Source organism: Macaca mulatta, chromosome 11, assembly GCF_049350105.2.
Source record: "Macaca mulatta isolate MMU2019108-1 chromosome 11, T2T-MMU8v2.0, whole genome shotgun sequence".
NCBI classification, from domain to species: domain Eukaryota; kingdom Metazoa; phylum Chordata; class Mammalia; order Primates; family Cercopithecidae; genus Macaca; species Macaca mulatta.
This window is the reverse complement of record NC_133416.1, coordinates 56720957-56739072: the sequence shown is the minus strand read 5'-3', so window position 1 is coordinate 56739072 and position 18116 is coordinate 56720957. Positions and strand designations below refer to the sequence as shown.

Below are 18116 nucleotides of genomic sequence, written 5' to 3'. Positions count from 1 at the left end.
GAAGGTCCTATAGATGATACTATCCTAATCTAAAATCTATCTAAAGCCACCAAGCCCTGGAGGTGTTAACTACCTCTCGAAATTCTAGCCAAATACGGAAACCACCACCCCTTTACCAGGTCCCTCAGCCTAATTAAACTATCCAAGATAATGCAGCACTAAAAACTGGTTTGGAATTAGTGACAATCCAGGACAATTCAAAAGCCGCTCAGAACAGTCCTGTTTCACCATGAAAAAGCAGAGGGGGCCACCAGGCTCTCTTCAGAAGCAACCTGGAGGGCTGGTGCCTGTCCCTGCCCTGCTCAGCCCCTGACCCCCAGGAGCCACCCCTTCCTGTGCCAGCACCAGTGCATTCATCTTCCTTTACTAAGATTCCTCTGGACGGGATAAGGCTGCCTCAGACAGGCCAAGGAGAGCTGGCAGGGGTGGCTGCGCATGCTGGGCTGGGCGCATGGGTGTGGAAGGGCAGACAGGGTGTAGACCCCTGCCCGAGGTGGGGGCTTTCATACCAGGCCACACTTTACACACAGCTCTCCACCATCCGCAGCCTCTGCCCACCTCACCAGGCTCCCTGGCACCCCCCAGCCCCTCCAAGCACGTACTCAGCACACTCACCTCTGCAGAGCCTCCCCCAGCACCCAGGTTGTAGCTGAGCTCCCCTCGGAGGCCACGGCTGAAGCGCGGGGCAAACTCGGGGTAGAGCGCAAGGCTGTCGTGCAGGCCAGCCAGCTGCAGACACTGCAGGACGCAGTACGTCAGCCCCTTCACATCGGCGTTGGCCTTTACCACCTGCTCCCTCCGGGGCAGCTCACAGCCGATCAGGTCACCCTTCCCTGGGGAGAGGAAGCAGAGGTCAGTAAGCCCTGAGAGCTTCAGCCATGAGGTGAGAAGAGGGGGCTGCAGGTTGCTGAAATTCCCTTCAGGGCTGGGCTAGGCCTCGGCAGCTGAAGCCTTGAAGCCAGCACAGAGAGGGGCAAAGAGGCCTGGGACACGGCCTAACGCCTGCGGCCTGTTTCACTGGCTCCCACAAGGGCTTGGGGTAAAGAGCTCTGTGACCCAGGCCCTCAAACACATTCAGGATCAAAACCACTGTGCCGGAAAACCTGAATTTTAGCCCTGAGACAGACTGAACTGTCTTCAGTTCTAGTGGTTCACAGCTGGCTCTGTTGATTAGAATCCCGTGGAAAAGTCAGAACAAACACCCAGGCCCCATCTCTACCTACAGCATCACAGTATCTACGGGAGACCCCACAGTCTGATTGTTTTTAAGTCCCACAGGTGATTCAGCTGCAGCTTGTCCAGGAATCAGTGTTTGGAACCAACAAATTAGAGCCCTGTGTGGCACAGGGAAAAATGTCAGGCAGCCAGGCTCACCTTCCTGAGCCCCAGCTGTCTCTGCTCCACAAGAGATGCTGCATTTAACTGAGTCTAGGGAATATTCTTGATCTCACCAGAAGGGGTCAATGGAGGTTTTCCCACAGCCAGGTTAAGACTGCCACCTGGCTGACAGCAATTATTAAATGGCATCAATGAGAGTCTGCGATGTAATCTCAGAGATGTCACATGGGGTTCGGTGGGTGAGATGTGTCTTAGAATCAATGAAATAGGGTGTGTCTGTTCAGGGACATGTTGAGGCTAAATTAGAGTTAATGTAGATAAAGTGCCTCACACAAAGACAACCAAAAAGAAATCATTTTCTTCCTTTCCCTCCCAGATAGAACCCCCTATAAATCATTCCTGCCAGGCACAATGGCTCCAAGCACTTTGGGAGGCCAAGGCAGGAGGATCTCTTGAGCTCAGGAGTTTGAGACCAGCCTGGGCAACATGGCAAAACCCCATCTCTACAACAACAACAACAACAACAAAAATTTAGCTTGGTGTGGTGATGTGCACCTGCAATCCCAGCTATTCTGGAGACTGAGGTGGAAAGATCACTTGAGCCCAGGAGGTCGAGGCTGCAGTGAGCCGAGATCGCACCACTGCACTCCAGCCTGGGCGACAGTGAGACCTAGTCTCAAAAAAAAAAAAAAAAAAAAAAAAATCATTTCCAACAGGGATAGGCACGCAGTCCGGGCTTGGGCAGAGCACTCACTACCCTCAAGGCAGCTCAACCACCGCCAGGCAGTTCAGACTGTTAGAAAGTGTTTCAAAAAGGATGGCCCCGCTATGGACTATCTCACACCGCCAGCAGCACACACTGAGCTTACGTCTCCTCTACATGTTTCTGGACTTTTGCTGCAACTTAAGTATAGAATGCACCCCAACTTAAGTATAGTTTAACACTTGATTTTCTTGGTTTCAGGCCATCCTTCTGGGTCGTTTTGAGAGCTGTTTGGATCTCAATGGTGATCATCTGGGGAATGTGCTCTCTTTTCATTTGTGTCGTCTGAAATAGGATAAGCACGTGCTTCTTGTCTTCATCCAAGAGGTGAGAGAAAATGAGAAACAGGACAGGACCGAGGGCAGAGTCTCAGGACCATAGACTACCCGCCAGGTGCAGCTCATCAAACTACTTCCTTCCTCACAATGGACTTTGCATATGCTTAGCTTCCATCAGTTCATCAACAGAAGCAGGCGCCAGAACACAGAGCTGCCAGGAGCAGGCAGGATGCACTTGGACGTTCGAGTAAAAAGGTAGGTGAGGAGAGGGTATGAAGGCAAAGCAGAGAACCCGACCATGATTGGGGTCGGGGAATCAGGCATTCATTCACCAGGGCATCCAGAGCCTCCAAGTCAACAGGGAAGTAGTTCACCCAAAACATATAAGCAGTGACAGGATAGATCAACGGTGGCATAAGTCCTGGTGCTAGGGACATTGTGGAGGCAAAGGCCCAGGGCACAGGCTGTGGCCATTCTTGTGGCACTGAATACTGCACACTGAACGTGGCTATTCTGAGACGTGGTGCCTGGCACCAGCAAAGGCATGCTCTGAGAGGACCTGTGCCAGCTCCCAGCCACACAACTCCCTTGGCTCCAGGCTGAAAACCATCTGTTTTGTAATCCACTCATCAATCCTGCTTTGGATTCACCAGTCTACAGTGGTGAAAATCTGTCCTTGTGCCCTTCGGAATCTCTCCAAGGATTGCCAGCTACACTTGACTGGCATAACTCCATTTTCTCATGTTGGCATAAATCGCATGTAGGCCCAAAAGCTGGACTCACGAAAGACGTAAAACAAAGGGTATGAACAACCTGTCCCCACTCTCGGGGTCTAAGACCCCGATGGCATTTTTTTCCTCGTTTCCAGCTGGAAGGTCATCGTCCTCAAGGGAGCAAGGATGGACACACAGTAGCTGCGTCTGGTGACACTGCCCCACCTTCTTGGCCCTTTCCTTCTTCTCATCTTGATTGTGGATTGCCAGATGAATGACAGACCTCAGCCCCAGGGCTTCAGCAGTCCCGACAGTGAATCTACACGTGCCTTGGCTGCCTGAGGATTCGATGTGGTTAGCAGTGGTCAGGTCACCACCTCCCCACATGTACAAGTCCTTTGACTACCCACACCGGTCTCATGTTCCTCACCCTCTAGGGTCACCATGGTAGTCTCTTGCAGCCACAGAGCTCTGCTCCCCTTTAGTGGCTTTTCTTTTTCTTTTCTTTTTCTTTTCTTTTTTTTTTTTTTTTTTGGAGACGGAGTTGTGCTTGTTGCCCAGGCTGGAGTGCAATCTCTGCCTCCTGAGTTTAGGTGATTCTCCTGCCTCAGCCTCCCAAGTAGCTTGGATTACAGGTGTCCACCACCACGCCCAGCTAATTTTTGTATTTTTAGTAGACACAGGATTTCACCATGTTGGCCAGGCTGGTCTTGAACTCCTGACCTCAAGTGATCTGCCTGCCTCGGCCTCCCAAAGTGCTGGAATTACAGGCGTGAGCCACTGCGCCCGGTCCTTTAGTGGCTTTTCACAGACACAGCCCTATGTTTCCCTGAGAGATGGAATGTGCTTTCCCAAATCCTAGGGTGCAGGTCCAACCCTCCTAATGATGGCTTCCTCCCTGCCAGTCCCAATTCCCCCCAGAGCACCTGGGAGCCCCGTGGAAGAAGCATGAGACTTGGCGCCAGGTGGATGGGGCTCTAACCCTGGCTGGCCAATTCCTAGCTGTTCATTAACTTCTCTGACCTTGGTCTCCTGCTATGCAAAATAGGAATAATGGGTTTTGTGAGGTTGGAGTGAGACAAAGCATGTGAGGAACTGGGACAGGGCTAGTCACACTGTGAGCCCCTGTGATCAGCACTACTATTGTGTCCATTCCACACCTGCAATTTCTTTGTCTGCATCTAGGGAACTGATTTTCTTTTTCACCTCCTTCTTTTGCCAAGAAGTGAAGTATATACACTGTAGGTACCATTTCACCAGAACAAGTCTCCCTGACTATTTGGAGACTGAGCTCTGTCACCCATCTGGGCTCTGGGCCTGCTCTGTGATCTGCCCCAGGAAAGTCACATCTCACCGTTCCTGGGGGACCACAAGGACAGCTTCTGTTCCTCCCATTTTTGGCCCTGCCTGACACTCTCCCCAGCACTTCCATCCCCAGCTTCTGATTTTCCTCTTGAAGGAGGGGCAGCTCCCCTCTGTTCCCCATAGACTGGCTCCTTTCAAAGGCTGGCTCTCCACTCGCTCGGCCCCAGGCACACCTGCGATATCATATCCACCTCCTTATGCTGCCACCTTGCAGTCAGTGGGGCTTCTCTGAGCTTTGACCAGGACTCCATAACTACTCCTGACTCCACCCTGGCTGTTTCTCTCTCAGTGGCCTTGTGGAGGTCCCCTCTCCAGGTTTTCCACAGATCAGGGCCATGGTCTCACACACACGTGCCCCCATGCCCTCTCTGCCACCCTCACAAACCTAGGATGGCGAGCACGGTGCCACCCTTGAGCACCTCCATGGAGCCAGAGCAGACAAAGTAGAGGGCCTGCAGGGCATCGCCTTGGTGGATGAGGTACTCGCCCGGCGTGCAGAAGGCGGGCCGCAGGGCCAGAGACAGTGCCCGCAGGCAGCCGCGGCTGGCTGCCTCAAACAGCGGCAGCTGCAGGACCTCCTTGTGCAGGTGCATGGCGATGTCTGCGCGCAGCTCGTCAGGGAGGCTCTGCAGCAGCTGCGGGCAAGCAGGTGCAGGGGTGGGGGGGTTGGGAGTGGCAGAAGAGGAGGTGGCCTCCAGTCAGCCCCTTTCCACCCTAGCAGGCCTCAGGAACAGGGGAGGCATGGGAGGGACCTGAGGCGTCTCTCACAACTCCAAGCTCCACACAGGGTGGGCAGCGAGGGGCTTCCTCCACCTCCCTCTCAATCACTTTAGCCCCCCGAGCAGCCCAGCTTCCCATCTCAGTGAGTACAAGCCCCCAGACCTAACTGGGGTTCAGAGGGCCTTCCAAGCCTTCTTAGCTGCCCTCTGTCCCATGCCGCTGTCCCCTCCAAGAGAGAAGGGAGGCACAGAGGCCAAAATTCTGCATTCTTCATCCTCCCTCACTCCTGATAATTCTAGGCCATTGCAAACCCCTTGAGGGAGCAAAGGCTAGCAGGCCCAGCCCTGGAGGCCGCACCTCGGTGGTGTCGATGCCATTGTTCACCGCCCAGGTGGCCTGGAAGTACTCCAGCATGCGCTGCTTGAGGGGCTTGGGGATACGGTGGATGCGGATGTAGTCGCGCAGGTCGCGCGTGCGGCTGTGGTACAGAAAGCGGCGGGCGTACATGCGCTGGATGATGGCCGTCACGTTCCCGAACACCACCGCGTGCATCAGGGCTGGGGGAAGGTGGTGAGAGGGGGTCACCTTGGGGACCTGGCCCGGCCTGACACCACGCTAGGCTCATCTGTCTCCGGCCCCGCACGCTCCTAGGCAAGGCCCGAGAGCCGCTGTGCGGGGCGGGGTCTCCCCCACCCCCGGCCCCCGAGTCTTCCCCATCCCCGGCCCGGAGTTCCACGGCCACCTAAAGCGGAAGAGCCCCCGGCCTCAGGCCCTCCGGGGAGTGGGACGGCGCCGCCTGCGGGCAGAAGTCTGGGAGTGAACCCGGGAAGACGCGCGCGACCGGGCTCACCGCCGATGAGCATGGTGCAGATGGAGAAGATCTTCTCAGTGTCCGTGTTGGCGGACACGTTGCCGAAGCCCACGCTGGTGAGGCTGCTGAGTGCGAAGTAGAGGGAGGTGATGTAGGCGCTGCGCAGCGACGGGCCGCCTAGCAGCTCCAGCCCGGTCCCGTTGGCCTCGCTGCTGCTGCTGCAGTTGTCACTCTGGCCAGAGCTGTTCCCTCCGGCTGGTCTCCGGCCCACCAGGTAGTAGGGGGTCTCCAGTCGGCGGGCCAGCTCCTGCAGCCAGCCTGAGGAGGGAACAGAAGGGACTGAGCCGGCAGGAAGACTCGGCTACACTGTGGGCGAGGATGCGGGACCCTGGGGGTGGGGACACTCAGACACAGACCGAGCCCCATGGCTTCCCGCCACTTTGCCCCTTCACTGCCAGCCTAGCACGCCCCTCTCCACCCCCTCAACCCTCAGAAGAGTCTGCCATTTCCCCCGCCAGCTCCTGTTGGCACTGGGGATGACACAAGGGAAATCACACCCCTTCCCCCATGCCTGGCACCCATCCCAGGTAACGGGCCCAGTCGGAGGGCCTGGCTGGCGTGGGCAAAAGGTCTGGGGTGCTCACTGCATTCAACCACAGCCTCAACCCCAAAGATGGATGGTGAGGCCACCTCCACCCTCACCTCCACCTGCCCACCAGGACTCCTCTTCCTGCATTTCTCTGAGCCCATCTGCTCCAGAAGGCCCTCCCTCCCCTCCCCATTCAGCCTCATCCCTCCCCACAGCCACACAGCCACACAAACCACTCAGCCTCACACACAGGTCCCAAGTACGCCTGCATGGACATGCACACACACGGTTAAGGCTATGTGTGTGTCCCACACAGTCAAGAAGACAAAGGACACATGTGTGCCCCTTACAGGCACCTCGCCATAGCCACTCACACTGAAAAGGCCTGTGCACACTTGGAAGAGGGACAAAGGTACACTGGTGCCTACACGCTGTCACTTAGGCGGGGGGTGGAGACACACTTTCGTGGACAAGAGCACACAGGTGAATACATTCACACAGGTGCGTGCACATGCACACACACACACACACAGACACACACACACACAGTCACACACACACAGTCACACACACAGTCTCACACACACAATCACACACACACACAGTCACACGCGCACACACACAGTCACACACACGCACAGTCACACACGCACACACACAGTCACACACAGTCACACACACAGTCACACACACACACAGTCACACACACACAGAGTCACACACACACACAGTCACACACACAGTCACACACAGTCTCACACAATCACACACACACGCGCACACACAGTCACACACACGCACAGTCACACACGCACACACACGCACACACACAGTCACACACAGTCACACACACACAGTCACACACACAGTCACACACACACAGTCACACACGCACACACAGTCACACACACACAGTCACACACGCACACACACACAGTCACACACACACAGTCACACACGCACACACACAGTCACACACAGTCACACACAGTCACACACGCACACACACAGTCACACACAGTCACACACACACAGTCACACACGCGCACACACACAGTCACACACAGTCACACACACACAGTCACACACGCACACACACACACACAGAGTCACACACACACACAGTCACACACGCACACACACACAGTCACACACACAGTCACACACACACACACAGTCACACACGCACACACACAGTCACACACACAGTCACACAGTCACACACGCACACACACACAGTCACACACACACACACACACAGTCACACACACACACAGAGTCACACACACACACACACAGGCACAGGCCAGACTGGGCCACAGAGTAGAGGCTGGATTTCTCCTTAGCCCAACATTCTCCACCTGGCCTTGGCACGGAGTAGGGCTGTGCACTGAGGTCTCTCCCAAGCCTGTGCGCTGGGAGTCACTCTCGAGCCTAGCTGGAGGGTTGCAGGAGCTCTAGGGTGTTGGGTGGGGGGTCCCAAGGTCCACAGAGGTCCTGGCAGAGCTGAGGGCCATGGGGTGCAAGAGAGACAGGGCAGATTGGCTGATCTAGAAATGTGTGGCTGTGGCTTGGGGTCACAGGCTGCAGTGGGACCCCACCTCTCCACCTGTGCTCTGCTCCTCCCACCTCAGCACAGACCCCCTACTCCAGACTCTCCCTAACACTTTAGGCATATGGGTCCCTGTGGCCCCGACACATTTGTCATCCACCCACTCATTCATTCAGCAACCTCGCACAGTGTGCCAGGAGCTAGGGGCCCCACAGGAGCTCCCTGAGGGCTCCAGTTCAGAAGGGCAGATGACATAGGGCCAGAGCTACATCTCAGAGGTGCCACACAGCAGGAAGGAAGGGGGGCTCGAACCAAGTGCCATGGGCTAGGGCTAGAAGGCTTCTGGAAGAAGGGACATTTGTTCCTGGTTCCAAAGGGTAGTTAGGGTTTTGATACAAAGAAACCGAGGGGGTCATTCCTGGTGGAGGGACAGGCACGAGCCAAACCTGGAGATTGATATTTTAAGACAAGTACAGGCAAATAGCTCAGTTTGGCTAGAATGTGGGGTTAACAGTGAGGGCATTACATTCCAGGCTAAGGAATTTTGGGGGATGTACTAAGACCTGCACCAAGGTGGGGGTTCACCTTCCCGTTATCTGAGGTGTGCTATAATAATGCAATGGAGTACGTGGTTGGGCGCAGTGGCTCATGCCTGTAATGCCAGTACTTTGGGAGGCTGAGGTGGGCGGATCACAAGCTCAGGAGTTCGACACCAGCCTGACCAGCGTGGTGAAACCCCGTCTCTACTAAAAATACAAAAATTAGCCGGGCATGGTGGCGCATGACTGTAATCCCAGCTACTCGGGAGGCTGAGGCAGAAGAATTGCTTGAACACAGGAGGCGGAGGTAGTAGTGAGCCGAGATTGCGCTGTTGCACTCCAGCCTGGGTGACAAAGTGAGACTCTGTCTCAAAAAAAAAAAAAAAAAAAAAGCAATGGAGTACACAAAACTCTTCACAATCACTGTTTAGTTGGCCTCTGAGGGTGAAGTCACCCAAAGCCAGATGCCCAGAATAGGGAAGGTGGGGAGAAGCAGCAGGACACAGGACAGGGTAGCAGGGAGGCCTCTGATCTCTAAGTGTTGGCCATGGGACATCAGCAGCCCCTGAAGCTGGGGCCAGGATGGTGCCTCCAGCAGGGCGGGGTCAGGCCAGCAGGAGCTGTCCCGGAGGCTGGGGGCTCACACACTGAGGAGTGCCCTGAGTTCTCTCCCTCAATACTCGGCACAGTCTTGTGAAAATCCAGCCCACCTCCACTGGGCTAGTGGGAATCTGGGGAAAGAACTCTGTCCACATCATGGACAGTGGAAAAGGAAACCCAGTCAAGGAAGCACGGAGAAGGAGCCACCCACCCACCCACCTCAGCCTCACCTCCCCCTACAAGGAGCTCTCCTGCCTGGGCTGGACTTGGAGAGGTCTGGGTTTGGTGCCAACCCCATTAGGGGGCAGACTCCCTGGAGAAAGAGGAGATGATGATGTGAAGAACTTGTAAAGTATCTAAATGTAGACTAGTACTGGCTCCAAATGGAACGAAACCACCCTGGAACTCAGGGGTCAAGGGTGAAAGAATACCATGTGTATCTGCAAGGGTCGACCCACCCTTGCCCACCCTGTGGGGCCCAGAGACTCTTGGGAGCTAGAGGTGTTCTTAGTGTCAGATCAGCAACCCCTGTGAGGTGGTTGGAAGAGAGGAGCCTCATGGACAGAAGACCAAGGGTATCTGGGTCCCATTTCAGGGGGCGGGAGTGGACCTGGGGATTTGGTGTCTCAGCTCACTTCGGGGCTGGGTGGTGGAGACAGGCTTTGTTTCACCATTGTCTGTCTCCTGGCCCTCTGACTGTGTTTGCCGTGTGGTCATCTGACCCCAGAGCAGCTGCTACCACAGGCTTCCTCTGGGAATGGCAGGCACCAAGGAGCTGTCACTGCCTGGAGTGTCCTGGTTTCCACCAGCTCAGCAGTGAGAGCACTCGGGGGAAATTTCAAGTGGGCCCTCTGTGACACACACAGGCCTCCCGTGAGCTTGAGAGGGAGAGAGGATTCACAGGAGCCTTGTAGTTCCCAGAGAACTGGTCAGACCTGGTTTCTAAGGCTGACCTGGACACCTGGTGACTCCAACAAGGAGCAGACAGTCATAAGAGGCCACCTGCACCTGGAAACCCGGCTAAATGTCAGTTACCTGGAAGATGAGAGAGGGCTGGAGGGCTGGGGAGGAAGAAGTCAGGCTTGATTTTGGACCTGAGGCACAGTGAGAGTTAAAAACAGCTAGAATGGAATGGTTTGGCTAAAGGGGGAAGTTGAGATGTTCACTCAGTGGTGTCAGTGGAATGGCCGAGGGAAAGCAAGGTGAAGCGGGAGAGCTGTGAGGAAAAGGTCTGGAGACCCTGGAACTTGGAGGAGCTGGGAGGAGGCCAGCCAAGAGCTGCATCACCCACAGCTGAGAGGAACTGTGGTTGGCAGATACAGGAACTTCGAGGAGGATGAGGGTTTGGCCCCAGAAGGTCACTGTGACCTTCCGGGTGACATTTTGGGTGCAGAGGTGGGGGTGGAAGCCCTCCCAGCAGGAGTTAAGATGTGAGTGGGTGGTGAGCAGAGGGAGGAGCTGTGGAAGGAAGAGAGGTGACATGAAGGAGAGTGAAGATGCTGGGGACGCAGAAAGGCTGCTTTTTAGGCTGGGGGAGAGCAGAGATGCAGCAGGGAGAAATGTGGACAGGAGATGACAGGAGCAATGTGGACTGGAGGTGACAAGAGAAGGCAGGGGCTTTGGAAGCCAAGGTATTGGGATCAAGCTTCAAAGAGGATGCAGGGGAAGGGGTGGAGAGTGCTGGGTATCAGAGAAACCCTGGAGGGCAGTGGCTCCCTGCTTGGCCTTCCCAACGGGGCAGGGGTTTAAGGAATGTGGTCCCAGGAGGCCTTGGATGGGCGACTGAGATTCCTTGGGCTTTCTCCACAAGGCCCAGCTGCTGGAGAACAGGCCTGTCACATGGTGGTGGTTGTCATACTCACACCTGCACACCCTCTTCTCTGATTTGCACACATGCAGACTTGCACAGGTCCCTGACACAGCACCCACACTTGTGCTCACACTCCTCTGACACGTTTGCACAACTCCCTCCCCACCACATGCAGAGGGAGCCTCCAGTACCAATCTCAGGCAGCTCAGATTCGCTGCTCTCGATCTCCCGCTGACCAATGTAAAACCAGACGCAGGCAACCCAGTGCGCAAGCAGGGCAAACACGGCCATGAGCAGTGTCAGCACCACGGCGCTGTACTGCGAGTACCGGTCCAGCCGCGGAAGCAGGCGCAGCAGGCGCAGCAGGCGCACCGTCTTCAGCAGGTGGGCCCCGAAGTACTAAGATGCGGGGAGGGAGGGAGGGAGGGAGGTCAGCCAGGCTGGCCCTGCCTGTCCCCTGGCCAAGTCCACCCACCCAGCCAGCCCAGCCACACTGACCACGTTGACCTTGAAGGCATGCAGCAGGTCAAAGGGCAGCGCTGCGATGACATCCAGCAGGAACCAGGTGGTGACGTAGTGGAGGCAAATGGACTTTGGGGCAAACACCACCTGGCCCGACTTGGACACGAATGTGGTACGGAAATTCAGCACAATGTCTGTGGGGAATCCAGGTGGGAGTCAGCACTGGGGCTGGGGGGCAGCCACTCTTGCCTGGACACCTGCTTACCTTCTCAGTAGCTGACACTGTCCCCGGCCCTTTCCATATATCATCTGACTTAGTTCTCACAGTAACTGTAACAGGTAGACATCATTTTGCCTATTTTACAAAGGGGGAATCTATTTTATGGAGGCTCAGAGAGGCTTTGACCAGCTCAGGGTCATATAACTTGTAAGTGGGAGATGTTTGGAACCTAGGTCTGATTTCAAAGCTCACAGGTTACAAATGAGAGAGGGCGAGGGGCGCACTGTAGGGCCCTAGGAGCCACGTGGACTATCCCCAGCAAAGCCCCAGGGTGCCAGCAGAGGGTGGGGTGGAAGGGGCAGAGTGCACGCACCAAGGATGAAGAGGACCTCCACAGCCAGGTCACAGACGCTGGGTGGGCCGCGGGCGGCACTGGGCTCCCGTGCTGTGCTCACACACACGCTGTAGGGCACGGTGACAGCCACATAGAGCGTGGCGAGCAGGATGAAGCCATCCCAGGTGGCCCTCAGCGCCCCACAGTGCAACAGGATGAAAGGCGACTTCCGGATGGCAGCTACTTTGTACTCAGGCAAGTTTGGCTTCTCCCCAAACACCCCCTGAGTGAAGCATGGCAGGTCCAGGCAGAGAAAAGAATATTGGCACAAGCTGAGTTTGGATAGAGTCTGGGACCCACATCCACCTCCTTTCTCTCCCTGCGTTCTCGAAGCAACATCTGCTTCGAGATGACATTAGCGTCTCCATTTTATAGATCAGAAAACTAAAGATCAGGCAAGTTAAGTGACTTAGCTGCAGCCACACAGCTGCTTAGGGGAGGAGCCAGGATTGAACCAAGGCCCACCTGCCTCCCAGGCCAGGACTTTCTTCTGTACCTTTGATGGATCAGGCATGTGATCCTTCAGTCCCAACCCCCAAAGTGCTGGCAAGGCCTAGGTGGCCCCTAGGACATTCTCTCTGTGGTAGATCAAGTCCCCTTCCCCATCTCCTGTGTCTGCCGCTCCCCTCTCCCACACCTCCCAGGGCTCAGCCCACCTTATTGAGCTTGTGCTTGCCCTTGGGCTGCTTCTGCAGGTGCCCGGACAGGTGGTAGAGCACAGCCCGGCTCCGCCGCCGGTTGGCATTGAAGCCTTTGGATCGTGCCCGGCCATATCGGCGCCGGCCACTACCTGCAAAAGCAGAGGGGCCCATGAATATGATGGGTGTGTGCCCACATGCCCTAGCTCCGGGTCAGGTGTAGGACACAGTTGCTGGCCCATAGACTGGTCTGGCTCATTGACCACTTAGACTGTTTAGAGTTGAGGGCTCAGGTATTCCTCACTTCCTGGGTTCGCTTGCCCAGCCCAGCAATGGGCAGTCCTAGGAGTGCTTACAGACACTACCTCTGGGGTCTGCTTCCAGGAAGAGGAGGTTTGGACCAGAGGATCTCTATGGGGAAAGGCCTGGGACAGGAAGCGAGGAGGTACCTCACAGGGTCAGGGTGGAGAACTAGCAGGAGGCCATCAGCAGAGGTGTGGGAACTTACAGCAGGAGCCAGGAGCTAGTGCAGGGACCAGAGGGTGACAATGAAGGCTGACATCATGGAGAGGCAGACCCAGCACTGGCAGTATGGGAGTGGGAATGGAGAGCACCCCCAGCATCCCCAAATGGCAAAGAGGCCTTGACAGTTTTGTAACCTGCCCAAAGGCCTGCCCCAGCCTTGGAGGACACGAGAGGGGGAAGACTCAAAGAACTTAAAAGCAGGCTTTGCCCAGAGCTCCACCCCTAGTCAGGTTTGCTGTAGGGAAGAGGAACCTAGTGGGTCTGTGCTCAACCTTATTAACTGGTCAGAAAGTAATGTTTCACGGGTACAGTGGGGTTTGTTTGCTTTCAGTTTCTTAATAAAGTTGATTTAAAAACTCTAACTTTGTCGGCTGGGCGGGGTGGCTCACGTCTGTAATCCCAGCACTTTGGGTGGCCAAGGCAGGTGGATCACGAGGTCAAGAGTTTGAGACCAGCCTGACCAATATAGTGAAACCCTGTCTCTACTAAAAATACAAAAATTAGCTGGGCGTAGTGGCGCGTGCCTGTAATCCCAGCTACTTGGGAGGCTGGGGCAGGAGAATTGCTTGAACCCAGGAGGCGGAGGTTGCAGTGAGCCCAGATCGCACCACTGCATTCCAGCCTGGGCAACAGGGTGAGACTTCGTCTCAAAAAAACAAAACAAAACAAAACAAAAAACTCTAACTTTGTCTCAATCTGTCTATTTGGAAAAAATATTCCCATACCGAGGAATCACGTGGAGATGAGAGCAGCACAGGCCTCTCAGGCAGCCCGAGTGGGAGTGAAATGAATACAGGAGGCATGGGGGACCCCCATACTCAGACTGGGTGCCAAGGCCCCGCCCAGGCCTGCAGCACCCAACACCCCAACCACAGCACCTATATGCACCTACCTGTCTCCTTCCATCTGTCAGGGCCCCCTCGGTTCTTGGTTTCACTGATGTCCTTGTGAGAGACTAGGAAGAGAGCCACCTCCCCTTTCTCATTCTTTATGGGTATCACATCCAGGAGACACCAGAACGGGAGCCCTGGGCACAAAAACAAACTCAGCCCACCTCCCATTCTTGGCACTGCCTGAGGTGACAGAGGCCCTGGCTCCACTGACATCCTGGGCAAGACACAGGCAGGATCCAGTGGTTTCCTGGGGGAGGGGCTGGCAGTCCAGTTTCACTGAGGGCAGGGCTTGATGGAATTGGGGGGCGGAGGCAAAGGAGAGCAAACATGACAGCCAGACCTGTCCCGCGGTAGATCTGCCCTGCCGAAATGCGGATGTTTTTCTGTTGGATGCGGGAAACCCAAGGTTGGAACTGAATGCAGGCTGAGTCTAGGGTGAGGCAGGTAGAGATGGGGAGCCACGGGCAAGAGGTCAGATGGAGCAAGAGGGGTTGGATGCGGGGATGGAAAGATGGGATGAGATGGGGAGATGGAGAAGATGGCAACAGAAAGGAGGAGGGACAGTGGATGGGGCTGGTGCCAGGCTGGGTAAGACTGCAAAGGTGAGGCAGGCTGGCCAGGTGGCCCCTCACCGCTCTTCCGGTACAGGATCAGCTCAGCCTTGAACTCCTTGTGCTCGTCCAGGGCCTTTCGGATCTGTTGGCGGACGAGCTCACTGGTGTCTGGCCCATAAAGGAAGGAGCAGGCACAGCCCCGCTGCATGACCTCAGCCCGGGAGAAGCCCGTGAGGTCACAGAAGCCATCAGAGCAGTAGACCACGGGGAAGAGCCCCGCCACCTGGGCGTTGCCCAGCACGAAGTTACTGTCTGCAAGAGAGCACCTCTCAGAGGAGGCGTGGGGTGAAGGGGCAGGAGGCCTACCACCCCTCCTTTCCCAAATACCTGCAACCAAATAGTGGGTTTTTCAAACCCCAGGAATCCTGTGTGTGTTAGGGCCGGGCTGTTTATGAATGGCAATTAGTGTGTGTCACCTGTTTGTCAGTGCCCTGCAGCAGGTGTGAGTACATTCAAGGATCAGTACGTGTGAACTGAGGTCAGTGAATGAAATGCTGTACGGGCACTGTGCCCTCTGGAGGGTGTCCTGAGCAATGTGGGGTAAGGGCTGGGATTGGGGATTCCCTAACAAGGACTGCACTGCCAGCTCTGCGCCAGCCTCAGCCCCACCTCTACTTCTGCCAGGCTCACCCACAAGCCAGGTACCCAGGTTGGCTGTCTGGCTTCTCCCACTGGGACACACCTAGACTGGGAGGCAACCCCAGACCACCATACATCCTGCTGTCTGTGTTTTAGCCCTAGCTGCCTGACCTGGCTCAGGAATTAGTGAATGTGATCAAGAATGGGGGTGTAAGAATGGTGACTGAGCTCGGGAGCCAGGAGCCAGGAATGTATTGGGGAGTAGGGGGCACTGAATCAGCAGGCTGCAGGAGCCAAGCAAACTGGCAAAGCAGATGGAGGAGCCCAGAGGGGGGAGAGCTCAGTGCTGGGCTCCCACCCCCTATCAGGAACCGGAGACCAAGGAGGACCTAGGCAGAGAGCTGGGAAGCCCCACGGGGGATGTAAGGGAGAGGAGGGGGGAGGGGCTTTCACCACTTCCCCTGTGCTCAGAGCCCCCGGAACCGGGGATCCAGAGCTTGGGGCGCCTTCTCCAAACTTCGCCAGTCCTGATGGGAGTCCCCAGACCATCTTCTTGGGGCTAGATGGCCTCCCCAAGTCTAGGGGGTTCAGGCTATGAGACACGGGGCTTGGACACACCATGCTCTCCCGAGTCCCGCCTACTCTATCTCCGTTTGCAAATCTCTTTTCTAAATCTGTTTTTTGAGCCCTCTCAGCTGTCCCCGAGCACTGCTCACCCGCCTCGCCTTACCCCGCCAGTCTGAGGGTAGTTGCTGCGACAGCGCCAGACGCAGGGGTGGGACGGGTCAGACTGACCAGGTTCGGGTTCGAGACCCAGCTAACAGAGAGCACCCCAGGACCCACACCCAGGGACTTCTGGTCCTGTTGCCTCGCCTGAAGCAGTGTTGACCCCGAACCTTCGGGGAAACGGCTCCTAGCAGGAGACGATGGCCCCAGCCTCAAGAGGGGCGGGTAGGGAGTAGAGGGTGAGAACTGGCGGGCGCCAAGCTGGGCTGCTGGGGGTTCAGGGCAGGCGGGAGCCCTGGCGAGGGTCCGGCGGCCCGGGTGCTAGTGGGCGAGGGTCGGACTCACGCGTGCCGTCGAAGCGCGTAGCGATGGTGTCCAGGAAGGTGTTCTGCGGCGCCAGGAGGCCCCGCATGGCCGGCATCTTAGGCGCCCGCGGCTGCCGGCCCCATCCCTCCGGGGTGCGGGGACTCCGCGCCGGGGGAGGGCGCCCAGCTCGGCCGCCCCCCGCCGGGCCCCGCGCTCCCTAGCGCAGCCGTCGGGGGGCAATGCCCAGACCGGGATCTCGGGTCGCGCCGGCCGCGGGCGCGCGAGGGGGCGTCCGCGCCGTCGGGACCCGGAGCATGGCGCGCGACCCCTCGCACCCTCGCCGCCCACGAATCCCGGGCTCCAGGCCCCGCAGCCGCGGCGCTCTCAGCACCTCCCTCCGCGACAGCGGCTCGCGTGTCGGCTGCGGGTGGGCTTCCGCTCGGGCTTCGCTCGGCGCCGGCTCTCGGCAGCTCCCTCCGTCTGTCGGGGAGAAGCTGCAGCTTCCCTCCCTCCCTCCCGCGCCCGCCGCCTGCACCGGGGTAACCATGGAGACGGGGCACACCCAGCCAGGGCCGCCTCCTTAAAGGGACAGGCCTCCCGCCGAGGGCTCCCCTCCCTTCGGGACCTCGGTGGGGGCGGGGAGGCGGCGACCGCCCTGATCCTACCCTGCGGGCCTCCCCGCCAGTCCCTCGGAGAACCACTGGCGAACGGCCGGCCCCCTCCCGCTGACTCGGCCTCAGCTGCAGAGGGGAGGCGTCTTTCTCCGCAGTCCGGGGGCTCTCCGAGAGCCTCCTAGCAGCCGCTTCTCCCCCGGCGGAATGGGAGAAGGGCTCGGGGCGTGTGGGGTGGGGGGCGCATGCTGTGGAAGATGCTCTTCCCGAGGAAAATGCAGTGGGCAAGGGGACAGGGCGACAGGCGCAGGTGAAGGCCCGGCGGCCAGCGAAGGCCGGCGCTCTAGAGGGGCTCCAGCCACACCCGGGAAATCTAAAAGCAGATGGGGCGGGGGTTCTGCGCGCACAGCTGTCCGGCCCTCGAGACTTTCTCATCCTCAACTTGACTCTCTGGAAAATGGATCCAGCTGCTCTTATGAAGTGCCCCCGCAAGCAGGAGCTGCCGGGAAACCAGAGGGTGGGTAGCCCTAGGAGTAAGGGTCAGACGTCCTCCGTGTGACCCCGTGGGTGGAAAGGGTGTGTGGTGGGGAGGGGAACGCCAGACCCTTTGTCCTGCCCCTCCATTTCCCTCTGGCTTTTGTCACCTCTTGCCTCTCCTAAGCGCGCTAGAGGATTGGGTGGTAAATACAGGGGACCGACAGGGGTCAGACACTGCATAAAACTTCCGAACCTTGTGCATGCGGGTCCTGGCACCGGGGGAGCGAGGAAGGCCGAGCCCCGCGCCTCACCCAGCTCAGTCCTGGAGAGCTCCTCGCGGCGCCGTGCGGGGAGCTGCCCGGGGGCGGCTGCAGGGAGCCCCTTCCCGGCGGGGCGGAGCCGGGCCCGGGGCGGCCGTCGCTTCTTGGCCTCCCGCGCTGCGACGGTCCCCCGGACTTGCCTGCCAGCACCGCTCCTCCTCCCTCCCACGATTTGCCAGAGAGCGCGGCTGCCGCCCGCGCCCAGAGGAGCCGCCGGGGCCAAAACAGCAATTTGTTCCCTAACGAGCGAAGCGGTAGGCTCAGCACCCCCAT

At 57.5% G+C, this 18116-nt stretch overlaps 3 protein-coding genes across 7 annotated transcripts in view; 1 reads left to right on the top strand and 2 right to left on the bottom strand.

The window, feature by feature from the left end:
* KCNH3 (potassium voltage-gated channel subfamily H member 3) overlaps nucleotides 1-16938 on the bottom strand; it is a 19766-nt gene extending 2828 nt beyond the window's left edge. Inside the window, exons 1-11 of one of the 4 annotated variants that reach the window (XM_077954057.1) lie at nucleotides 16475-16938; nucleotides 14843-15076; nucleotides 14210-14344; nucleotides 12811-12944; nucleotides 12134-12377; nucleotides 11577-11734; nucleotides 11270-11477; nucleotides 5920-6306; nucleotides 5535-5734; nucleotides 4843-5092; nucleotides 616-833 (exon numbers count right to left, since the gene is read on the bottom strand). In XM_077954057.1, the coding sequence (XP_077810183.1) occupies nucleotides 616-833; nucleotides 4843-5092; nucleotides 5535-5734; nucleotides 5920-6306; nucleotides 11270-11477; nucleotides 11577-11734; nucleotides 12134-12377; nucleotides 12811-12944; nucleotides 14210-14344; nucleotides 14843-15076; nucleotides 16475-16550 (2244 nt within the window). In that variant the 5' untranslated portion in view covers nucleotides 16551-16938. The remainder of the gene's footprint in view (nucleotides 1-615; nucleotides 834-4842; nucleotides 5093-5534; nucleotides 5735-5919; nucleotides 6307-11269; nucleotides 11478-11576; nucleotides 11735-12133; nucleotides 12378-12810; nucleotides 12945-14209; nucleotides 14345-14842; nucleotides 15077-16474) is intronic. The other 3 variants (XM_001109598.5, XM_015151663.3, XM_077954058.1) reach the window with 3 other exon arrangements.
* Nucleotides 6798-7967, top strand: LOC144332853 (uncharacterized). 2 transcript variants are annotated; one of them, XM_077954138.1, is made up of 2 exons: nucleotides 6798-7587; nucleotides 7635-7967. In XM_077954138.1, the coding sequence occupies exons 1-2, from the start codon at nucleotides 6913-6915 to the stop codon at nucleotides 7902-7904; spliced, it is 945 nt and encodes a 314-aa protein (XP_077810264.1). In that variant the 5' UTR covers nucleotides 6798-6912; the 3' UTR covers nucleotides 7905-7967. The 2 variants fall into 2 exon arrangements, with proteins under 2 accessions (XP_077810264.1, XP_077810265.1); XM_077954139.1 differs by having other exon boundaries at nucleotides 6798-7611; nucleotides 7659-7967.
* On the bottom strand, nucleotides 16552-18116 carry LOC107000856 (uncharacterized). The gene is made up of 2 exons (XM_028829453.2): nucleotides 17777-18116; nucleotides 16552-17573 (listed from the first exon to the last, which is right to left on the bottom strand). The coding sequence occupies exons 1-2, from the start codon at nucleotides 18114-18116 to the stop codon at nucleotides 16552-16554; spliced, it is 1362 nt and encodes a 453-aa protein (XP_028685286.2).